The sequence below is a fragment of the Rhamphochromis longiceps genome, linkage group LG16, assembly GCF_057381845.1.
Source record: "Rhamphochromis longiceps isolate RC_006_pf linkage group LG16, R_longiceps_female_GT1.1, whole genome shotgun sequence".
Lineage (NCBI taxonomy): Eukaryota > Metazoa > Chordata > Actinopteri > Cichliformes > Cichlidae > Rhamphochromis > Rhamphochromis longiceps.
This window is the reverse complement of record NC_140572.1, coordinates 6,459,502-6,478,058: the sequence shown is the minus strand read 5'-3', so window position 1 is coordinate 6,478,058 and position 18,557 is coordinate 6,459,502. Positions and strand designations below refer to the sequence as shown.

General features: G+C 43.3%; 2 protein-coding genes across 5 annotated transcripts in view; one reads left to right on the top strand and one right to left on the bottom strand.

The window, feature by feature from the left end:
- Positions 1 to 14,988, top strand: part of arhgef49 (Rho guanine nucleotide exchange factor 49) — a 77,261-nt gene extending 62,273 nt beyond the window's left edge. For all 4 annotated transcript variants that reach the window (XM_085384576.1, XM_085384572.1, XM_085384573.1 and 1 more), the window contains exons 4-8: positions 4,502 to 4,697; positions 6,065 to 6,275; positions 8,242 to 8,831; positions 11,488 to 11,633; positions 11,957 to 14,988. In XM_085384576.1, the coding sequence (XP_085240702.1) occupies positions 4,502 to 4,697; positions 6,065 to 6,275; positions 8,242 to 8,831; positions 11,488 to 11,633; positions 11,957 to 12,785 (1,972 nt within the window). In that variant the 3' untranslated portion in view covers positions 12,786 to 14,988. The remainder of the gene's footprint in view (positions 1 to 4,501; positions 4,698 to 6,064; positions 6,276 to 8,241; positions 8,832 to 11,487; positions 11,634 to 11,956) is intronic.
- Positions 14,989 to 15,101: 113 nt separating this feature from the next.
- On the bottom strand, positions 15,102 to 18,490 carry tsn (translin). Its single transcript, XM_085385417.1, has 6 exons — positions 18,302 to 18,490; positions 17,447 to 17,540; positions 17,265 to 17,361; positions 16,880 to 16,995; positions 16,714 to 16,793; positions 15,102 to 16,407 (listed from the first exon to the last, which is right to left on the bottom strand). The coding sequence occupies exons 1-6, from the start codon at positions 18,488 to 18,490 to the stop codon at positions 16,177 to 16,179; spliced, it is 807 nt and encodes a 268-aa protein (XP_085241543.1). The 3' UTR covers positions 15,102 to 16,176.
- Between the last annotated feature and the right edge of the window lie 67 nt (positions 18,491 to 18,557).

Below are 18,557 nucleotides of genomic sequence, written 5' to 3'. Positions count from 1 at the left end.
ACTAATCAATTACTCAGCTGATGCTGTCAGCAGTATTACAGTGCTCGTAAAGCCCGTTCACATCTCCAGCATCCGGAGCAGATTCTTCTTTTATGTACAAAAAAAGCACCCATAATGCAACACACCCCGCACTCTCCTGAGATTTAAATACAGCCCGAGGCTCTGTGAATGTTTTAATACTTGGACATTTATTAGTTAATTAAACATGACAGTATGCTGTGTGATCGCTGCACCCCAAGGTATCTGACGTCCGTCGCGAGTCTCTTTGTTTAGGTGTGCAGGGCGTTGTGTTTTAGCTGCGCTATTACAGTAATATTCATATTATTACACCTGGGAGCGTTTTTTCATAGGCTGAAGCATAAAGCTGCACCACTGAGTTAATTGCACTCTGCAGTAATAGTGTTATATAGAGATGTCAAGAAGAAGGCGTGTATGAGATTTTATTTTTATTTATATCTATTTTCTGTGTATTCGTCTCAATTGATCGCACTCGCCCAATCAGATTCAAAATGAATTAATTTGAGAGATAGATGGATCAGTGAAGGTGACAGCCAGGCTAATTTTGGTGTCACGCCGTGCAGTGTTGAGTGCTGATCTATCACATGCAGCGGTTTCCTGATAAATTAAACTACAGGTTATTGGATCCCATGCATCATCCAGAGTGTGACAGCTAATACTGTGATAGAAATGCATTTTAATGACAGTTTGTTCAACGGGAAAGCGATCGGATGCTTCAGAGCCGGGGGATTAATTGTATTGGGCTTTTTGCCACGCTTTGATTTGGACATCTTCATCTGCTGTGCTGGTGTTTCTTGAGAAACAACGTGCAGGTTGCCAGAGTTTCATGCAATTTAATCTGCAAAGAAGAAAGTAGTTGAGCTGAAGCGCACGTAGCTGCCACGCAGCATATGAAGGACGTTGAAAACATTTTTTTTTACGACATGTCCAGAAAGGGCTCAGCAGTTTAACTGCTTTGGGAGGGACAGAACTCAGAAAGACACTGTTATGTAAGAACCATTAGAGTAATAAGACCTCGTGTTAAGTCAGCACACACACGCTGAAGAGAAGCCAAAGGAAATTTAATAGCAGAGCTGGTGCTGAAACAATGAATCGACTGGTTCTGGGCCCCGAGAACACCAATGAATTTCTTATTTTTCTATTGGTTATTTGCCGTATTAATATCTTTGAGTTATTTTTTTCTACCATTTTCCATCAATGTATGGATTAAACAAACAAGTAATGAAGCATTCACAAGCTGAATGAATACATACTATGACTACTCTATTTATGTAAGTTTAGTAGTAGCTATCACTGATATACCTACTGTGTGGGTCTCACTTGTGACCAGTTGGTTTTCAGACACTGTTGGGCTGTTTGTGGTGTCGAAGGACCTTGGCAGGGATTTTTTGGTCGATGTGGGTTGCAGGGTGTAGAACAAGCCTGTGCTTCCCAGACCTAAAACTCAAAGAGGTTTAGGTCTGGGAAGATTAAAAGACGGGTCAGTGTAGAGCTTTCTCAGAGATTCCCAAAGGAAAACCTGCCGTATAACGACATAATCAATCTTATTTATTCTACCAGTTAATGTTTTAATATTGTGGCTGATTGATGCTTTGTTGTTGTTACTAAAACACAATGGAGACGACATTTCACTCAACATTACAGTAAAGCTCGAGCCAGTTTTACTAAACTCTTGCGTCAAATTCTTGAGACTAACCATCCTCTGTTCTTGTCAAATACACGCCTTTGTGAAGAAAGTCAGTATATCAGGAATTTACAGCCTGTCTTTCCCTGTGAGAGCCCAGACATCATCGAGACTCCGTTATGGGTTGTGATCCCTGGGGCAGTTAAGCTCGCCTAGCTAATAAAAAAAATCACAAACACCTTTATTTTGAGTAAAATATATATAAAAATATGTCAAACTGATGTCACAACATTTTTTTTTACAATGATTGCAGTAATATGGTAGTATCCACACGTGGCTAATGGACCGTGAAGTTTAACAGTGCTGAAAAAACAAAATCAATATACAGCATAGCAGTTGGTTCATTCTCCTGAAGTTAATGGCATAAACAAAATGTAAAACACCACAAATCAACATTTCCTGTATTATTAACACTTCATTTAAATGACTTCACGAAATCACAAAGGACTTAGAGAGAGGGACGGAATAAACAGGGTAGGCCAGGAATGAACATAGACTGTATATAAAAGAGGAAAGTACCTGTTGGTTTGTGAAGTTCTGTTTCCAAGCCTCAGTGTGATGGTTTTGTTGAGCCAGAAATGACCATATTTGGAGAAAGTGCTAGTCAGCTAACTAGCTTGCTAGCTAGGTTAGCAAGTAGCATGCAAAGACAGTATCGGACAGACACAGATACTTGCTAATCAGTGCTAGCACATTCAAATATTACTAAAATTTAATCTTGAACAAACTGTTAGAAAAATTAACCACACAGGAAACAAAGTTATTTGTCAGATAATAATATTAAAAATGTTTCACAAGGAACCGAAACTACAAGTGGGTCCAGTTATGAAGCTTGCAGATAGCTACCAGCTACCAGTCCGAATGTTAAGCCTTTATAAAGGTTAAAAGGTTGACCACATAAACGTGCAGACTTCTTGTGCTGGCGTAAAGTTGTGCAGTTCAGCATTAGATTTTATAGCGACTTTTGGAGGGCACTTTTGTGCCGCCTGTGTATAATTAGCTTTTAAGTTGTTTTAGTCCATTCTCCGAGTAGGGCACATTTACTGCATGGCTCGGCCGTAGAGTAAATGTCCCCTAATAAACTCAGTGTAAACGAGCTCTAATAAACTCATTGTACTCATTCACTGATGCGTTAAGTGAATCACAACAACGATCCCTGGCCACTTTTAAGGTGCACATCTTGTGGTGGATTTGTATTTGCTTTGGTCTGTTTGTTTTCTGCTATCCGGTTGTTCAGTGATGACGCGACGAATCCTACTTCCGGGTCTAAAGTAGTCTGCGTTTAATATGGCTTTTGTGTTGTTAACATGTTTAATGTTATGTATTTTCTTCTATTTGATCTCAAAAAGCTCCTAAAACAGTCAGCGACCACTGTTGACCTCCCTCGGCTTTTATTACCGCTAATTATTTATTTAAGCTCAGTTTTTAAAACCTTAGGATGTAACTACAGCCCAGCCCATGCAGCAGTATATGAATGACTAACCTCGTATTGTGGATGGATTATCTCAGTTGTTCTCCTGGCTGAAGTTTGGTCCTTTTACAGCATCCTGCCATGCGATTACATTTGTTCCTGACCACCGAGAACACTCACATTAACTTTTATCGAGTGGAAAAAAAGTTAGCTTGTTTATATTATGCTAACATAGCTGTGTCGCTAGCGGTCACGTAGCACATCATTATATACCAGCTAGCCAAACTTCAGTAACCCTACAAACGTCACTGCTGTTTAGTTTTCGGTCTTCATTTATGCTGGAAGTGATAACAGAGCTGTACGTTTTAATTTGTTTCCAAAACCCCGCAGTCAGGACATGCTATATTGTATTTAGATAGAAGCTAGCGAGCTAACTCCCTGCTAACTTCTAACTCCGTTAAATGTCATAAATTCCGTTTTCATGGATGCCTGGATGTTAAACTCAATTGTTACACCTGGTAGAGCAGAACGCTGATCATTTTATTAAAGATGAAAGACTTTAGACAGTTTTTCAACTCTCAGTAATCCCATAGTGATCGTTTGATATATGGACCTGCAGCGGAGTTTAGACCCAGACACGGCTAGTGACGTCAGACTGAACAACCGGATTACAAATGCTCGTATAAGTCCCCACAGGCATGTATTTGTGGTTTGTGTGTTCAAGGATATGCAATTTCCAGTGTAGTGAAATTCCTGTGCAGCAGTTTGTCACTGTGTGCTTTTTTGGGATGTCACAGATCTCATGCTGTCTGTGTGCAGCAAGAACGAATCCCCAGTTGTCAGACAAAGGAATGAAAGAAAACTATAATGCCTCCACGTGTTTGTGCGTGGCCGCGAAAAGGCATTGTCCCCGTGGTCCGTGGGGTTCAGGTGTTAATGTCTGCTGGTGGGCCTAATTACTGTGCTCCTGAGGAGGAGCTTAGGGTTGGCGGGTGGGCTTTGGTGGCCACAAAAAGAGGAGAGGGATTGATTTGGAAGTCTGGGTGGGTAAAGGAGGAGGTGGTGGTTGGGTGGGTGGTGGAGAAGACATAGCAGGAAGAAGAAAGGCATGTGAGCTGGAGAAGGAAGACTGAGGAGTAATGAATGACAGAGATGCTGTAAGCAGAAGAGGGCTCTGCCAGAATTATAATTTCCCCCTCTTCCTTCATTCAATACCTTTCCCACACGTCTTGTTCCCTCCTCTTTTTCTTCTATCCCCCTTATCCTTTTGCTTTCTATTCCTTCCCTTTCACCCCCCCCTCCCCACCCTCCCAATCTCCCACCCTTCTCTTCACCCATCTCTCTCCCTCCCCTCCTCTCTACGTCCATCTCCCTCCTCTCTTCACCAGCTGCAGTGCAGAGATCTCCGCCGAGACCCCCGTCAGGCTGTCAGGTGACCGGGACGGAGGCTGTGACATCACCGCCCCCTCGGCCGACTGTCAGCCCTCCGCCGTTGCCATGGCAACGTCGGCAACGGCCTGCGGAGCCAAGGCTGGCGAAGAAGCACCTGCAGGAGAAGGAGGAAGAGAGGAAGCAGGAGAATGCGTAAGGATTCTTTCTCTCTCTCTTTTTTTGTTTTTCATGTCTTAACAGCGTTCCCCGTGCGCTCCTTAGGTTGCTTCTGCTTTCTGCCGTTGCCTCGCAGTGTGCAGAAACGCGCTGATCTATTGGTATTCATCGGTGACTGGGACAAGCAAGGGGACTGCGACACGCACACATGCACATCCCTCACATATACTGATGCAGAGGTATTTGCTGAGAACAAGCATGCAGCGGTCTGTCTTCCTGCTACAGCTCAACGACTGAGGATGCAGTAAAAGAAAAAAAAAAGGAGGATTAAGCACCCCTCCAGCAGTGAGCTGCTGCTGGTAACTGAGCGCTCCATTCCTGCTCTCTGCGTGCCTCCTCTCTCTCTCTGCTGGCTGGCTGGCTGCAGCTTGACACCAGGCTCAGCTGCAGCTAGCATCATGCTCCTCTCTGCATCTGCAGACCAGAACAGAAGAGCCGGACTGACATGGAGTCATACCTCGCTTGCATGTTGCAGCAGCTGTTAGGTAGCTTAGACAACAGATGTCGAGGTGCGTTTGCTTCTTTCTTGCCTTCTTTTATTTTAAATTAACAGCCTCTGCATTTACCAGACAAACGGGTGTTATTAGATAATTTAGTAGAATATGAATTATTCTCCTTCATTTTATCCAATAGCTGCGAGCTGTGTGAAGCGATGGAAGTCTTGCACCTTTCAGTCATATTTAGTTGCTCTATTCGTGTCTACGGTTAGGAAGATAATGGGCAATTTAAAGCCATTATATGGATGTTATAGGGGATGCTGACGATGCCTTTGGGGTGATGAGGAAGATGCTATAGGTATGACCTTTGAACTTTATATCTCAGGTTGATTCTCAGGGGCTTGAGAGACCCTAAAAGAATTTCAGAGATCACTCGAGGAGTGTTTGTCCATGCTGAATGCTGCAGTGTTTGGGGAATTCCTTGCTTTAACCTCTAAAGAATTTGTCATCTGGAGGATATCTCTCATCTTCAAGGCTGGGTGGTTTGAAGTTGCGATAAGAGCAGAATTTTCAAAGCGTGGCCTCGCTGAATTTACAGCCTTTTTACGAGACTTGGAAGACGATTAGTGCTGCGACTGACTGTGAAATTTGGATTCTTGTCAGTGCTACAAGCCGGGATCAGAGCGATAACCAAAATTTGTTATGTAATGATGTCATGCCAGTGAAGATGGTGACACTGTGCATGGTAACTGCTCTCACAGGCACACACACGCAGAAACACGCAAGCTGGAATTTCAGTCTTGTTGTCATTGCCTCCTTTAGTACCTCAGAGAGCTTTGCCCTCTTTCACCTGTTGCTATAGCAACACGACCATTTGATTGACACACGTGTCTTTCCAACTGGCAGCACGCTAGTCTGGGCTGCAGGCGCTCCAGCTCGGACGCAGCCTATGAGCTGGCTGAGACGGTGAGAGCGCAGCGTGAGTGCCGCCTGCGACCCCACTACAGTGACCCCATGCCGGCCGACGCCTCCAAGCGCAAGCAGCTGGAGATGAAGATTGCCGCCGCCGCTCGACTCCACGGCCACCGTCGAGATCGCGATAGAGACAGAGACAGTGGTAAGTGCATAACAGGTGTGCCACATCGTGTTCCTTCTTCTTCCTCTTTAAGTGTGTAATCCGCTGAGGTTTTAGTTAAATTAAATGGAGCTACTTTGGATAAAGAAAATCCCACAAATAAGGACGACTTCAACAAAAAATTCAGTGTCACTGCAGCTGAAACGACACAGACTGGTGAACTTCCATCAAAGGATGTCCATGCGTCAAATCTGGTTGGAAGTGTTTGGGTTGTAACAAAAATGCAACTATTAAGAATATGTGTGTGTTGCTCAAATATCTACCTCAGCAAACAGGAGCCACACACTAATCAACGTGATGCTTCCTTCATCCTTGAATCCAACTTTCCAGCCAACATCACTAAGGTCATTTTTAATGAATGTCACCAAAATAGAGATTCTTCACAACTGGTAAAACACTTACATTTATTGCCTCTACTTTGCTTCCACACAAATATTTCCAAGCTCGAGTCGAATGACCCTAATGAATAAAATAAAACATAACTCAGGGGGCAGGTAGCTATTTAACATGTAGGCTGCTGGAAGCCTACATGTCAGTAAAGCTTTCTGGATTCTGTATCACTTTGACTTTTAAGAGATATAATACCTTTGACATTAAAATCTTGTCCATGTTCTGTGTTTTTGAAATGATTTTTAGAAATCATGTACATCTCAACTGCTGTGGGTTGTTGAGTGTAACTGCACAATGGCAGGTAACATTATCTTATGATTAGTTAGAAAACTGGCAACAGCACTTTAAATTTGGGGAAAAGGGCCTCTCAACTTTTTTTTAAAGCTATGTAGGTAACCTTACAGTGTGAATGAACTTCAGTATATTGTAGCCACTTTTCTCAGCTTTGATTTTGTACCAAAAGTTATAAAGAATACTGCTGATTGGTGTATTTTGGGGTTATTAGAGACGTACCTGCAATCAGAGCCTGTGATGTCCACTACAGCTGTCTCTGTCAGGGTACCTGGATCCTTGACCCAGTGTTGTCAATTTGGACCTTTTGCTATTGTTTCGTTTCCCTGTGCCTGTTTCCTGTTTTATTCTTTTAGTCTTTTGTCCTGTGCGTTGTGTTTAGTTCTACTTCCTCTGTGTCATTAGTTAGATTTATTCCAGATGTTTTCTCACCTGTTTCAACTCTTCCTTATTATCCAGTCTATTTAAGCCCTCAGTTTCTCTCAGTTATTTGCCATCTCATTGACGACTCCTCATGTGTAAACTCAGTTGATTTCAGTGACAGTCGCCTACAAAGCTGGATGGTTTGTATTTAGGCCTATTTCCTGTCTGCTAGCATGGAGCAGGTGGGGTTCATCCATCTACAAAGAGGTGATTGAGATGTTTTGGCTTTGTTTTGGGGGGACTTTCAGGTCATCTATCTTTGTATACAGTCTCAACATATAAACATTGCACATATTCCTATGGTGTATGGCACTGACCCCATCACTGTGTGATGGGATTTGACTTGATGCTTCCTTCCTGTGAACAAATGCCAGCACCTTTACAGAACTCTTTGTCCTCATTACACCTCTGACCTCACCATGAGGTGAATCCAAATAAATTGTGAATGAGCCTCCAGCTGAGCCTGGCATTTGACATCCCATCCCATTTTTCTTTTTTTAAAAAAGAAAAAAAGGCTTTTAAGAAATACATTTGTTCTGTTTTTACATCCCTTATGCAACTTGGAGTCTTGCTTGTCACTGAACATTATGGCCGTTGGACCCTGTCCTCAAGTCCTCCCACCAAACACACACACACAAACTACCCGCTTATGTTCCCTGTCAGTTGAAGACCCATTATACTAGTGCTGGGCAAAGGAAGTCCATCAATACGACATATGTTAATGATGACCTTGCTGGCCTTTTCCCAGAAACCTGCGTTTATTTGATTGACAAAAACTGGAGGGTAAATCCATAAACATTCTGATTGCTAATGAATCAGATCATTCTCACATCCCTCTCCCCAGCACCCGCAGCAATTCGTGGTCGCTCAGAGCCTCCCGGTGAGGAGCGCCAGGCAGTCTTGGGCGTGACTCGAACCGGACAACACCGCTGGAGCACCATCAGCAGCCTGAGTGCAGACAGCGGAGTGGTGGGCCTCAGCGATGAGCGCGACGAAGAGGACAACGAGCCTCGCCGTTACCGCAGAAGCCGGGGAGCCGACGTGGAACGAGTGGACAGCGGCATCGGGCCGGGTCTGTCCCGCACCTGGAAGAGACCGTCGGCCTCTCTGAGAGCCTGGGAGGCCCAGAGACCGTGTCCGGACTGTGGACTGAGGGACGGGGCCTCGAAAGAACGGGGAGAGCGCATGTGCGAACGTTGCTCCAAGCTGCGCATTGAACGCAAGGAAGCCATCCTGGAGTTTCTGAACACGGAGTCGAGCTACGGCGAGGACCTGCGCATCATCAAAGAGGAGTTTTACTGCCCCATGCAGAGTGCCGGGCTGCTGACCGCTGAGCAGCTCGCCGTGGTGTTCAGCAACGTTCAGGAGTTGATAGATGTCAATGAACGCTTCACCGAACACCTGCAGGACAGCATCGATCAGGCCTTTGACCAGGTGACCCACACTCTCTGTCTCTCAACACACATAAATACCAGCTGTGCATGAGCAAAGTTGGCATCTTCTGGCTCACAAACGGATTTCAACATCTCCTGTTGTTGCATAATTCACCTTAAGGGTCACACTTATAATGTCATTAAATGCCATTGTTTCTTTTTTTAACTGTTACTGAGTCCAAATTCAGATATATGTAGAAGTACACTTTAGAGATTCAGTACAAACATCAGAACCACAAGTTTAAGCACACGCATTTACATGTATACACTCAAAGCAATTGCAGGTAAAAATGTTTGTTTCTCTCACAGCGACGACGAAAACAAGGTCACTTATTGTCAAGTAGAGGAGAGGAACCATTAATCATGCTCTCAAGAATATGCTTACATTAACAATGAGTGACTGTATACTGTTTGTGTAGTGATGATAGTGCCTGCAGTAAAGTATCACCAATTCTGGACATCGTCTCAGCTATACAGAGCACTTTAGTCTTCTTTTTACTTATTTTGGCTTAACACATAACAAATCAGTGGTTAGCATTAAAGCTAAGGAGCGTTAGTGCTACTGATAACTGTAAACATTTGCCTCTTCAACAGCTTATCCCAGTTGACATTGGGCGAGAGGTTGGGTACACCATGGGCACTCTAACAAAGAGTGAAAAATAATCGTTCAGACTCGCATCTAAACCCTGCTGCTGATTTAGAATCACCGGTTAACCTGGCACACGTGTCTCTGCACTGTTTACCCTTTGGCTGGTCCAATCTTCCTGTGAGCCAAATATAACTACACTAACAAGTCAGTAACATTAGTTAGCTGACAGCCCAGCTCACTGGCTGCAGCAGCAAGAGGGAGAAAAGATGAAGGGAATTACAATTTACTTGCAAAAATATAATGAAACTAAAAAGTGTGTGTGTTTATCAGAAAGTCAGCAGTGTGGAGCATGCATGGGTGGCTGGACTGGTCCGAGCCTGGGAGTCACATGGTCACTGCAGGAGGGAGGGAGCTTTTACAGCCCAGCTCACTGGGCCCAGGTGTTGCTCTTGGAGCTTATTACCCTCCTATTAGTGTCTGCATAACACAGTACAACAAAACAGAGACACCTAGTGCCTCATCAACAAGTTTGACAGCAATGATGTCACCAACGTCTGTTTTATAAATCAGAGTTAGTTGAAGTTAATTCAGTTAACTTATCATCCCTCTGCATTCTGTCCTTATATAGTACAACGCAAGGTAGATGGACTGATATTTATACAGCACTGTTGTGCTTCTACTGAGATCTCAAAGCACTACACTCGCACATACAATTTAATTATACACACACACACACACACACAAATACTCCAGTCGATGCATCAGGGGAAATTTGAAGTTCATTGTCTTGCCAGGTAAGCTTTAAGTATAGAAGTCAGGGATCAAACTGCTAACCTTCTGAGCAGGTCAGAAAGATCCTGAGCCAGCTTTAGCCAGTGGTGAGAGTTAAACAGTGAAGAGTGCAGGAGTCCATCCAGGAGATGTGTCTGAAACAAAAGTACAAGCTTTGTTGCTACAGCCCTGTTTACAAATTGTTTAGAAAAAAAGTAATTCCAGACTCATAAAGCACTTTGTAACACAGGGTTTTGAAAAATGCTCCATAAATAAAGTTCTTATTACTAAAATAAGTTTCTTTAAGGTCAAGCATTAAGATCATTCTACTTATCTTTAAAGAAAGAAATTTTCTTAAAAGAAATTTAAAGAAGGAGAGCCAACAGCCTTCTTAAAAAATGTCGGCCACCTTGAATTTCAAATGACTAAAGGTCTAAAGCAGGGGTGTCAAACTCAAATACACAGTGGGCCAAAATTCAAAACTGGAACATTAATATTTATTGGAAAAAAAAACTTCCTCCAGATTTAAGAATGAATCTTTTCTTATGGACTCAAACAAGTTTTGCTGAAAAACTGAATATGGAACAAGCAAAGCTTAATACTAAACAATATATATATTAGCTGTATAATACCAGTAGGCCAGCTCTAATAATAATTTGGTATGGCTTCGCGAGCCAAATGTAATTAGGCTGCGGGCCAAATTTGGCCCGCGGGCCAGAGTTTGACACCTATGGTCTAAAGAGTCATCAGAAAACGGTATATGTGCCACTTTTGGTACTTTTATTACTTATTTATTTTGTTTGTGCGTATTCTGAAATATCAGCTGATCATTTCTTTCTTTCAGACACATAAGACATGAACAAAATCCCTGACATTTGTTATGTGTAGGTAGTCATTTACATATTTATGCTGTTCAAGCACATGCGCCACAAACAGGGAAGTTGCAAAGCGTCTTCTGTTGGAAGAACTCTAAATATCAACGCTCATATCACAGTTGAAGGGTGTCTCTCCTAGCTCTGTTTCATTTCTGCTTCTCTCAGTGAGACGCATGAGTCTTAAAATGCTCTCTGTATGATACTGTACTTAGTTACCATTTGTTTCAAGTTTACCTTAAAACAGCTGGTATATCTGGGACTAATAATTTTTGGGAGTATTACTGTCACTCCCTGATAACTGCTATGCTCACTAATTAGTACCCTTGTGTGAAGTGATGAGGCGAGAGCCAAGCATAAAGTCTGCACGTACCACTTTGGACAATGACTTTTAAGGCCGTTGCTTTCCTGTGGTTTGATTTCAGGGAGATGAAGATCTGCTGACAGTGTACATAGGAGAGATCTTTCTGGAGTTTGTCAACATGCTGCCCGCCTTTCAGACCTACTGTCTGCAGCAGTCCACCTCAGTCAACATGCTGAATACACTGGAGAAAGAAAAAGAGCTGCTAAGGTACACACAAAGTACAAGGACTGGTCTTCCTGTGGCTCTGTGTGATGGCAAAATTGCTGTGGGAGCTTTCTCTTGTTCCTGCCACGGCTGTGCTGTGTAATTCTTAATGGAAAGGACAGCGAGTTATCACTTATTCAGAAGATGTTCTATTTCAAGAGCAGAGCTGCAATGATTCATATTTTTAGACAGAACTGCAGCTCACCCATGACTCAGGCTGTCTTATGATTCCATTAATCAAGTTTTTAAGAGTTTCCCCAAAGACATACACAGACTGTAAGAATGTCTCCGTTCTCATCGTCCTCTTGTCTCACTTCTCTCTTTAGAATCTTCCTGGATGTTTCTCAGAATGACAACACAGCCCTGCGTCGTATGAACCTGCGCTCCTTCCTTATGGCGCCCCTCCAGCGCGTGACCAAGTACCCGCTTTTGTTGAGCCGCATCATTAAGGTCACTCCCGAGTGCCACCCCGACTACGCGCGTCTCCGTGAGGCCAAGAGTCGGGTCGAGTCCCACCTGGAGCACATCAACATGAAGACCAAGCAGGAGGGCAACGGGGTCACCTGGTCCCTGCGCTCGTTCCGCCGCGACAGCCGCAAGAACCGGGAGGTCATCAACATCGAGATGCGAGAGGTGTCGATGAAGACGGTGGGGTGGGCGAGGGAAAACACGCGATTTGTCATGGAGGGGCCGCTCCAGCTGTCCCAGCCGGCGGACGGTCAGTGGGTGAAGAAGGGCAGCAAGGCTCTCAAGTTCCAGAACGTCCAGAGCCTGCTGATGGTGAGGACGCAGCGGACGGTTGAGGGACTGTGCGCCGACCTGGTGGCTCGGGGGGATCAGATGGAAAGCGGCGGAGAGAGCATTCGGGACGGAGTGCTGGTTCTGATCAAGGACAAGAGCAGCGGGAAGTTCACAGTGCTGAGAGAGCCCATCCGACTGGGGAACTGCGTGGTGTCGACAGATCCTGACTGCGAGGACACATTCGAGGTGCTTGACATCCGGCGGGAGTCTTTCGTTTTCCGCGCCTCTGACAAATCTCGCACCCAGCAGTGGTTCCACCAGATTAAGAGGTACGCTCGGGACTTGGGCACCTGGAGGAAAAGACGTAACGCTTTGCCCAACATCATGATCAACACGAGCCAAACGCGGTCCTGAGACTAACCACCACTCACCTTTGTTACACTGTAAATAACCTCCTACTGCAAAAATCAGCCGACAACAGGAAGCATTTCCGAGTGACTCCGCTGTCATAACTCATTAGAATTCAATAACAATAAATAAAAAGGGAAGAGAGAAAAAATCTCAGACTCTCATGAGGGCAAGAAAACGACGAAGCACTTTGTTTTTGTTACGAAGCTGTAAGTGCGCCATACTGTCATAAAATATTATGTATGTAGATTTAATTTGAAACTGTTACATTACAAGAGCAAAGTCAGATTGTTGGACGACCAAATGAATAACAAAGAAAAAAACTTGGGTCGATCTCGTCGGCCTTGATTGTAAAGACTGTTTGCTCTCGGAGAAGCAGAGCTGTGTTTTTCAGTAAGTAACGTGTGTCTGTTGAACAGCATGACTGAACATGACCGACTGCAACGGGAAAAATTGTAACATCTTTATTTTTTTAGTTTCTTTTCTGTTTTTTAATACAACACAGTGTGACGTAAGAACATTTCTCAAGGCAGAAATGTCGTCCACATCTTTTTGTTCGGTGGTTTTCGTTTGTCGTCACCGCCCTATTGTGTCCGTGTGCCGCCCTCTACTGTACATTGGCGGTAGGGCAATCTTTCACTGCCAGATAAGCAGTGGAGTAGAGCCTCTCAAAACGGGCTGTACAGACCTGTACGCGTCACCGTCTTTCAGTGAGAACTCACGTAACAGCAATAATCTCTGCCAGTTTCAAAGTAAGTAGCTACTGTATATGCATTTCGTTTTCCTGAGGTTTTCCTTTTGGCGTTCAGGTGTTAATCCTGCTTTACTGTGTCGTTGGGTTTTATGTGGCACATTTAACTGGAGTCTGATTGGTCGGTGGGCACGACTAAAGCTTTCCCTAATGCTAAGGACGCCTCTGTTACGGTCATTATATTTAAGTGCCATGAAAGCAGTTTGTGAAGAGTCTCGTCAGTCCTCTTTCTTGGAACATCCTGTCAAACCGGGTGACGTCAAACACTACCTGTGTGTTAAGTGCAGAGTTTTTCCAACCTCAGCTTCAGGACCTCATGTGGAGACCACCACTGGCCTCTGCACAGTTGTAATAATGTAATAACAGAGAATCAACAACCAGTTTTTTGTATTATTGAATGATTTGCTGGTTGTTTCTTCAACCAATCATTTGGTCTGGCATCAGTAACTCCTAAGAGTCTTCTTAGGAGACTCACTATATTCAGATTTTAAGAATATCACTTTTCAGTAAACAAACCACTTAGAATCACTGACTTTCTGTTAATAGACTATCTATTATGACTTTAATACTTTAACTGATTCAGTTATGCCACCATTTCTTGTCCATCCCACCCTCTGTGTAGCTGTGAGAGACCAAAAAAAAGGTTCTGTTGTGAAACTCTGGCGTTAAGGTTGAAAAAGCCTGCTACCTTGACGACAAACGCCTCAAAGAAAAAGCATCCAAACCATCTCGTCGTGACGCAGTTTCAGCTGTGTTATGTGACTTAGCGATGAGCTGTTGTGCCTTGGTACTTGATCACTGTTAAATGAAAACTGACTGAAGTATTTGCAATCCGTCATAGTAGCATTAACCTCTGAAATAGACTCGTCTGCTCTCCGTCACTTGACCGAGATTCATTTACAGGCAATATAATTATTCCTTCGACAGTCCCTGACTGCTGATGTGATCGACTGATCCTCTGTGTCTTCTTCTAATTTGTGTTTTTACTACTCATGGTGTGTTTTGTTTTTTTATTATTTAAGAGAGCTTTATTTTGTTTGATGCACTTTATTATTATGATTCAGTAATAGTATATTCTCCAGTGTAACCGCTGGTAAAAACTCTGTTACACAGTCATTACTGTTGACCATACTTGATGTAAAAGAGGGACTCTGGTCGACCGAAGCAGATTCCAGCACTTTGAAACTATAAAGTCGACCCAGTCATCGAAACCAAAACCACCAGATAAGACCAATGCTGTTATGTTATGAAGTAGCACGATCACTGTGTTTTGGAGGGCAGGGCTGCTCAGCTCCACACCGATACGCCTGTACTGTTGGAGGACGCAGTTTCAGATTTAAAAAGAAAAAACTAAACCTGCAGAGTTTCATTAAAGTTTCTTTTCCTCATTTGTGTATGAAAGACCTGACGTTTTATTTCCTCAGTGTAATATATTGTGCATTATATTAAAAGATTTTAAACACAACCTTTATTGTTGTTGTTTTTTCCTGTATAAAGTCTTTTATAACGTAGATGTGTGTACTCAGAATCATTCGCATCATCTTTAGGATTTCAAAGACAACAACACACACTGAACAATTGAGATCAATTTATTTGAAACAAAATCACAATATAGAAGGAAAACAGTGATTTTTTTTTCCATATAAAAACACCATTCAGCAACATTAAAGTATCGACGCAAACTGAAGCATGGACGCCCACAACAGAAACAAACCTTCAAGATGTTTCTCTCCATGAAAAACAAATGGACACACTGTACTACACACAGAGACGTTGGCACTGCGCTGCAAGGGTTTCTTACTGTATGAAAACAAAGAACATACCTGACTCATCACAGTAGCTTTATGTCATATGAAGTGCATCTTTGTCTTTTCTTTGGCTCGTCCTCTCCCAGAGCCTCGTTTATAAATGCTACTGATGGAAATCCAAAACCTTCTGAGTTCAAACACTTTAAAAATGTATGAATCGGTTGTTACTCTCTTTATGGATTTTAGATTTAATATCTCAAGTTTGAGTGGACCATCTTCTTTATAAATGAGGCTCCTAGATATTTTTTGTTTGTTTTTTTAAACAATAAAGTCAGAGTCCTAAGAAACACCGGGCATCAAATGCTGGTAAACAACACAAATACTTGTTTCTTTTTTCTTTGTAAACACATAAAAACAATGACAGAATAAATGAGCCTGGCTGGAGCGCTTCACTCTGAGCCATCTTAAACAATTAAGCATCAATACACTGTAAAGAAATAATAAAAATTTGACTGTTGCGAAAGAGAGTGAACAGCTGCAAAACCAGCTCAGTTTAACAGGGATCAGAAGACTGAGAACGTGTTTCCAAAACCAGCAACAAATCAAACCATTGATAGTAAATCATCTGATGGGGGGCGTCGCCGCCTCTGCCATCCTTTCCGACAGACTGCCATCCACCTGACGCACGTCTCACACATGCATTCGCACAGATATACGCCGATAAGCACGCACACACACAGTCTGTCTTCGGTTGCTGGGGCCTCAGGCAGATCCCTGGCTCTCATGTTCCAGGTGGTGTAAAGTCTCCAATCTGCAGCAGCCATGGAGAGTTCCCAGCTTGGGGGCGGGGCAGCCACCACGCCCTCCTTCTCCCACTGCCAATCGCACCCTCGCCGCTCTACTTCTCACCAGCGGCCTCAGGCTCCTTGGCCAGACCGCGGATTGACAAGTCATAAACTACCTCTTCGATTTTCTTCACGTCGTACTTGAGGCCGTCGTAGCGCTTCCTCAGAGGGTCGTTCTTCAGGTTGAGCAGGCGGAAGCCCGAGTCCAGCTCGTTGATGAAGTTGGAGATGCGCAGGGGCCGGTTGTAGTCTCCTGCTGTGACGCTGTTTACCGCCAAGCGTGACTGGATCGACAAACAGCATGGTGAGTTAAGGTCAACTTATACACAACAAATCATTGTTTACAACATTTTGGAAATAATCTTACCACCAGATTTAAGGACAGAAATTACTGCAATAATATCTTTCTTCCCCAAAACACACACCTGAATGCTCCAGACCTGCAAACTGGCAAAACTTCTGCTTTTATAGAGGAGCTCAAACTTGCTGATGATCAATCAATCAAGTGCTTGTCCTCATGATTCCTAGAATGTATTTAATATATAGAACATGACTGCATGTAGCAACATAACAATTAACAGTAAACTCACCAGTTCACTTGCCATGATCAGGACGCCTGCCAGGTAGTCCTCTACATCGAGGTGGAAGCCTTTCTCTCGCACCACTTCGACTACAAGGTGGAGAGAGAGGAGGAAGCAAAGATTAGCCGACTTTCTCCAGTGAGACTTCGACTTTATGACATTAAGTGGTACCTACTCCCGAGTATCTGTGCCACTTCTTCCCGCTTTACAAGAGTTTCGCTCTCCAGGTAGACAACAAACGCTGCTAAGAAAGCCAGACGCTGCAGGACAAAACGCCAGTGTTCATGGAACCTAAAGAGAGAAGAAGAAAGCCGAGAAACAAAGATAAAAACACTTGATTTCTTAAGGATATCCTGCTCACAGTGAGTCCTGTTTCTTTAGGGAGCCAGAGGCACATAAATTAAAAATACTTAATAATAAAACAAGACAGTTAAAAACACATTATCAGCAAAATTTTGCGAGTTTTGGTTTCATGAACGAAATAACAAACATTCAAAAACTCATTAGCGTTGCATAATCATGGCGATAACTGTAATTGTTGAGAAGAAAGTCATTCCTACCTATAATACTGCTCCATAGGAAATTTTGTTTTGAGTTCAGCAATTTGTGTCCTGACTGTGCAGAACAGCTCCCGCGCCTTCGCACATTTGCTGGGAACTAAAAGGGAGAAAAGAGAAGATTATCATACCAGAGGTTCAAAAATCATTTTATCCAAGTATCTACAGCTCCACGGGTCACTCACTTTCTTTGAATCCACTTGGTTGGTGGACACTCTGTAGTACTGTTAGTATTTCCCTGGCGGTCTGTTCCAAGGTTTGAACCACCTTACGAATATCCTGTGAAAAGAGGGAATGAAGAACAACAAAGCGTTTAAAGCTTCTACTAAAGTCCGAATAAAATCAATATACCTTTGCCACTTTGAATATCTAAGATGCTTACAACCTGTGCATCACCCTTGCAAACAAAAAGGAGCTCAGACCAGATCCCTATTATAATCTCAGCCCCACCTTGAACTCATCTGTCACTCCTACCGGACACCTCGCCTGTGTCTGGCTGTCTTCATACATGTCCTACACCACCCTCATACTTCTCTGCCATTCCTGACGGTGCCACAGTTCCTCTTTATCACATGCTTTCTCTGTATCCACAAAGACTTTCTCTGTACTTCACCAGTACATTCATATTTTCTACATTATTAATGGGCAATGTTATTTTTTGTCTATTTTACCCGGGTATATTTTTCAATGGTTTAAAATCTGTCTTAGGGCGATACAGCCACAACCAATCAGCAATATTCGGAATTAAAGCTATCCCGCATTAAATTCACTAATTTTTAAATTAACTTTGGTTGGGGGAAAACGCTTTACAAGCGTGGTAAAAACACTGGAGCTTGATGATATTTAGATTTCAGTAAAAGTGATATTTATTGCGAACTGTTATCGGCCTGAATTAAATTTATTAGCTGATGCAGCTAAACCATAATGTCCCATTTACCAGGGTTAAATATTTTCATTAAACGTTTAACGACAAGTCTTCGGCTCTGGTTAGCTGCTAGCTAGCAGTCTCTGTGAGCTAACGCTGTGCTGTTCGTGCTTACCTCTCTGATGTCCTGGTCTGCGCTCAGGAAGCCCTGGATGTAACTGAACATCTCGGTGACAGACATTTCTCTTCTGAATCCAGCCGTAAGCTTGATACCGAAAATGAACCTTCCGCAGCTATTCAACACATCAACGTGCACGAGAACGGTCAATCTCCGCCTCCAGCTGGCGCCTGGTGATGATGTCATCAATGCATAAATCAGAGCCTTCTTCTTCTTCTTCTGTATAGGGTTTACTGGCGGTTGGCAAACAGCA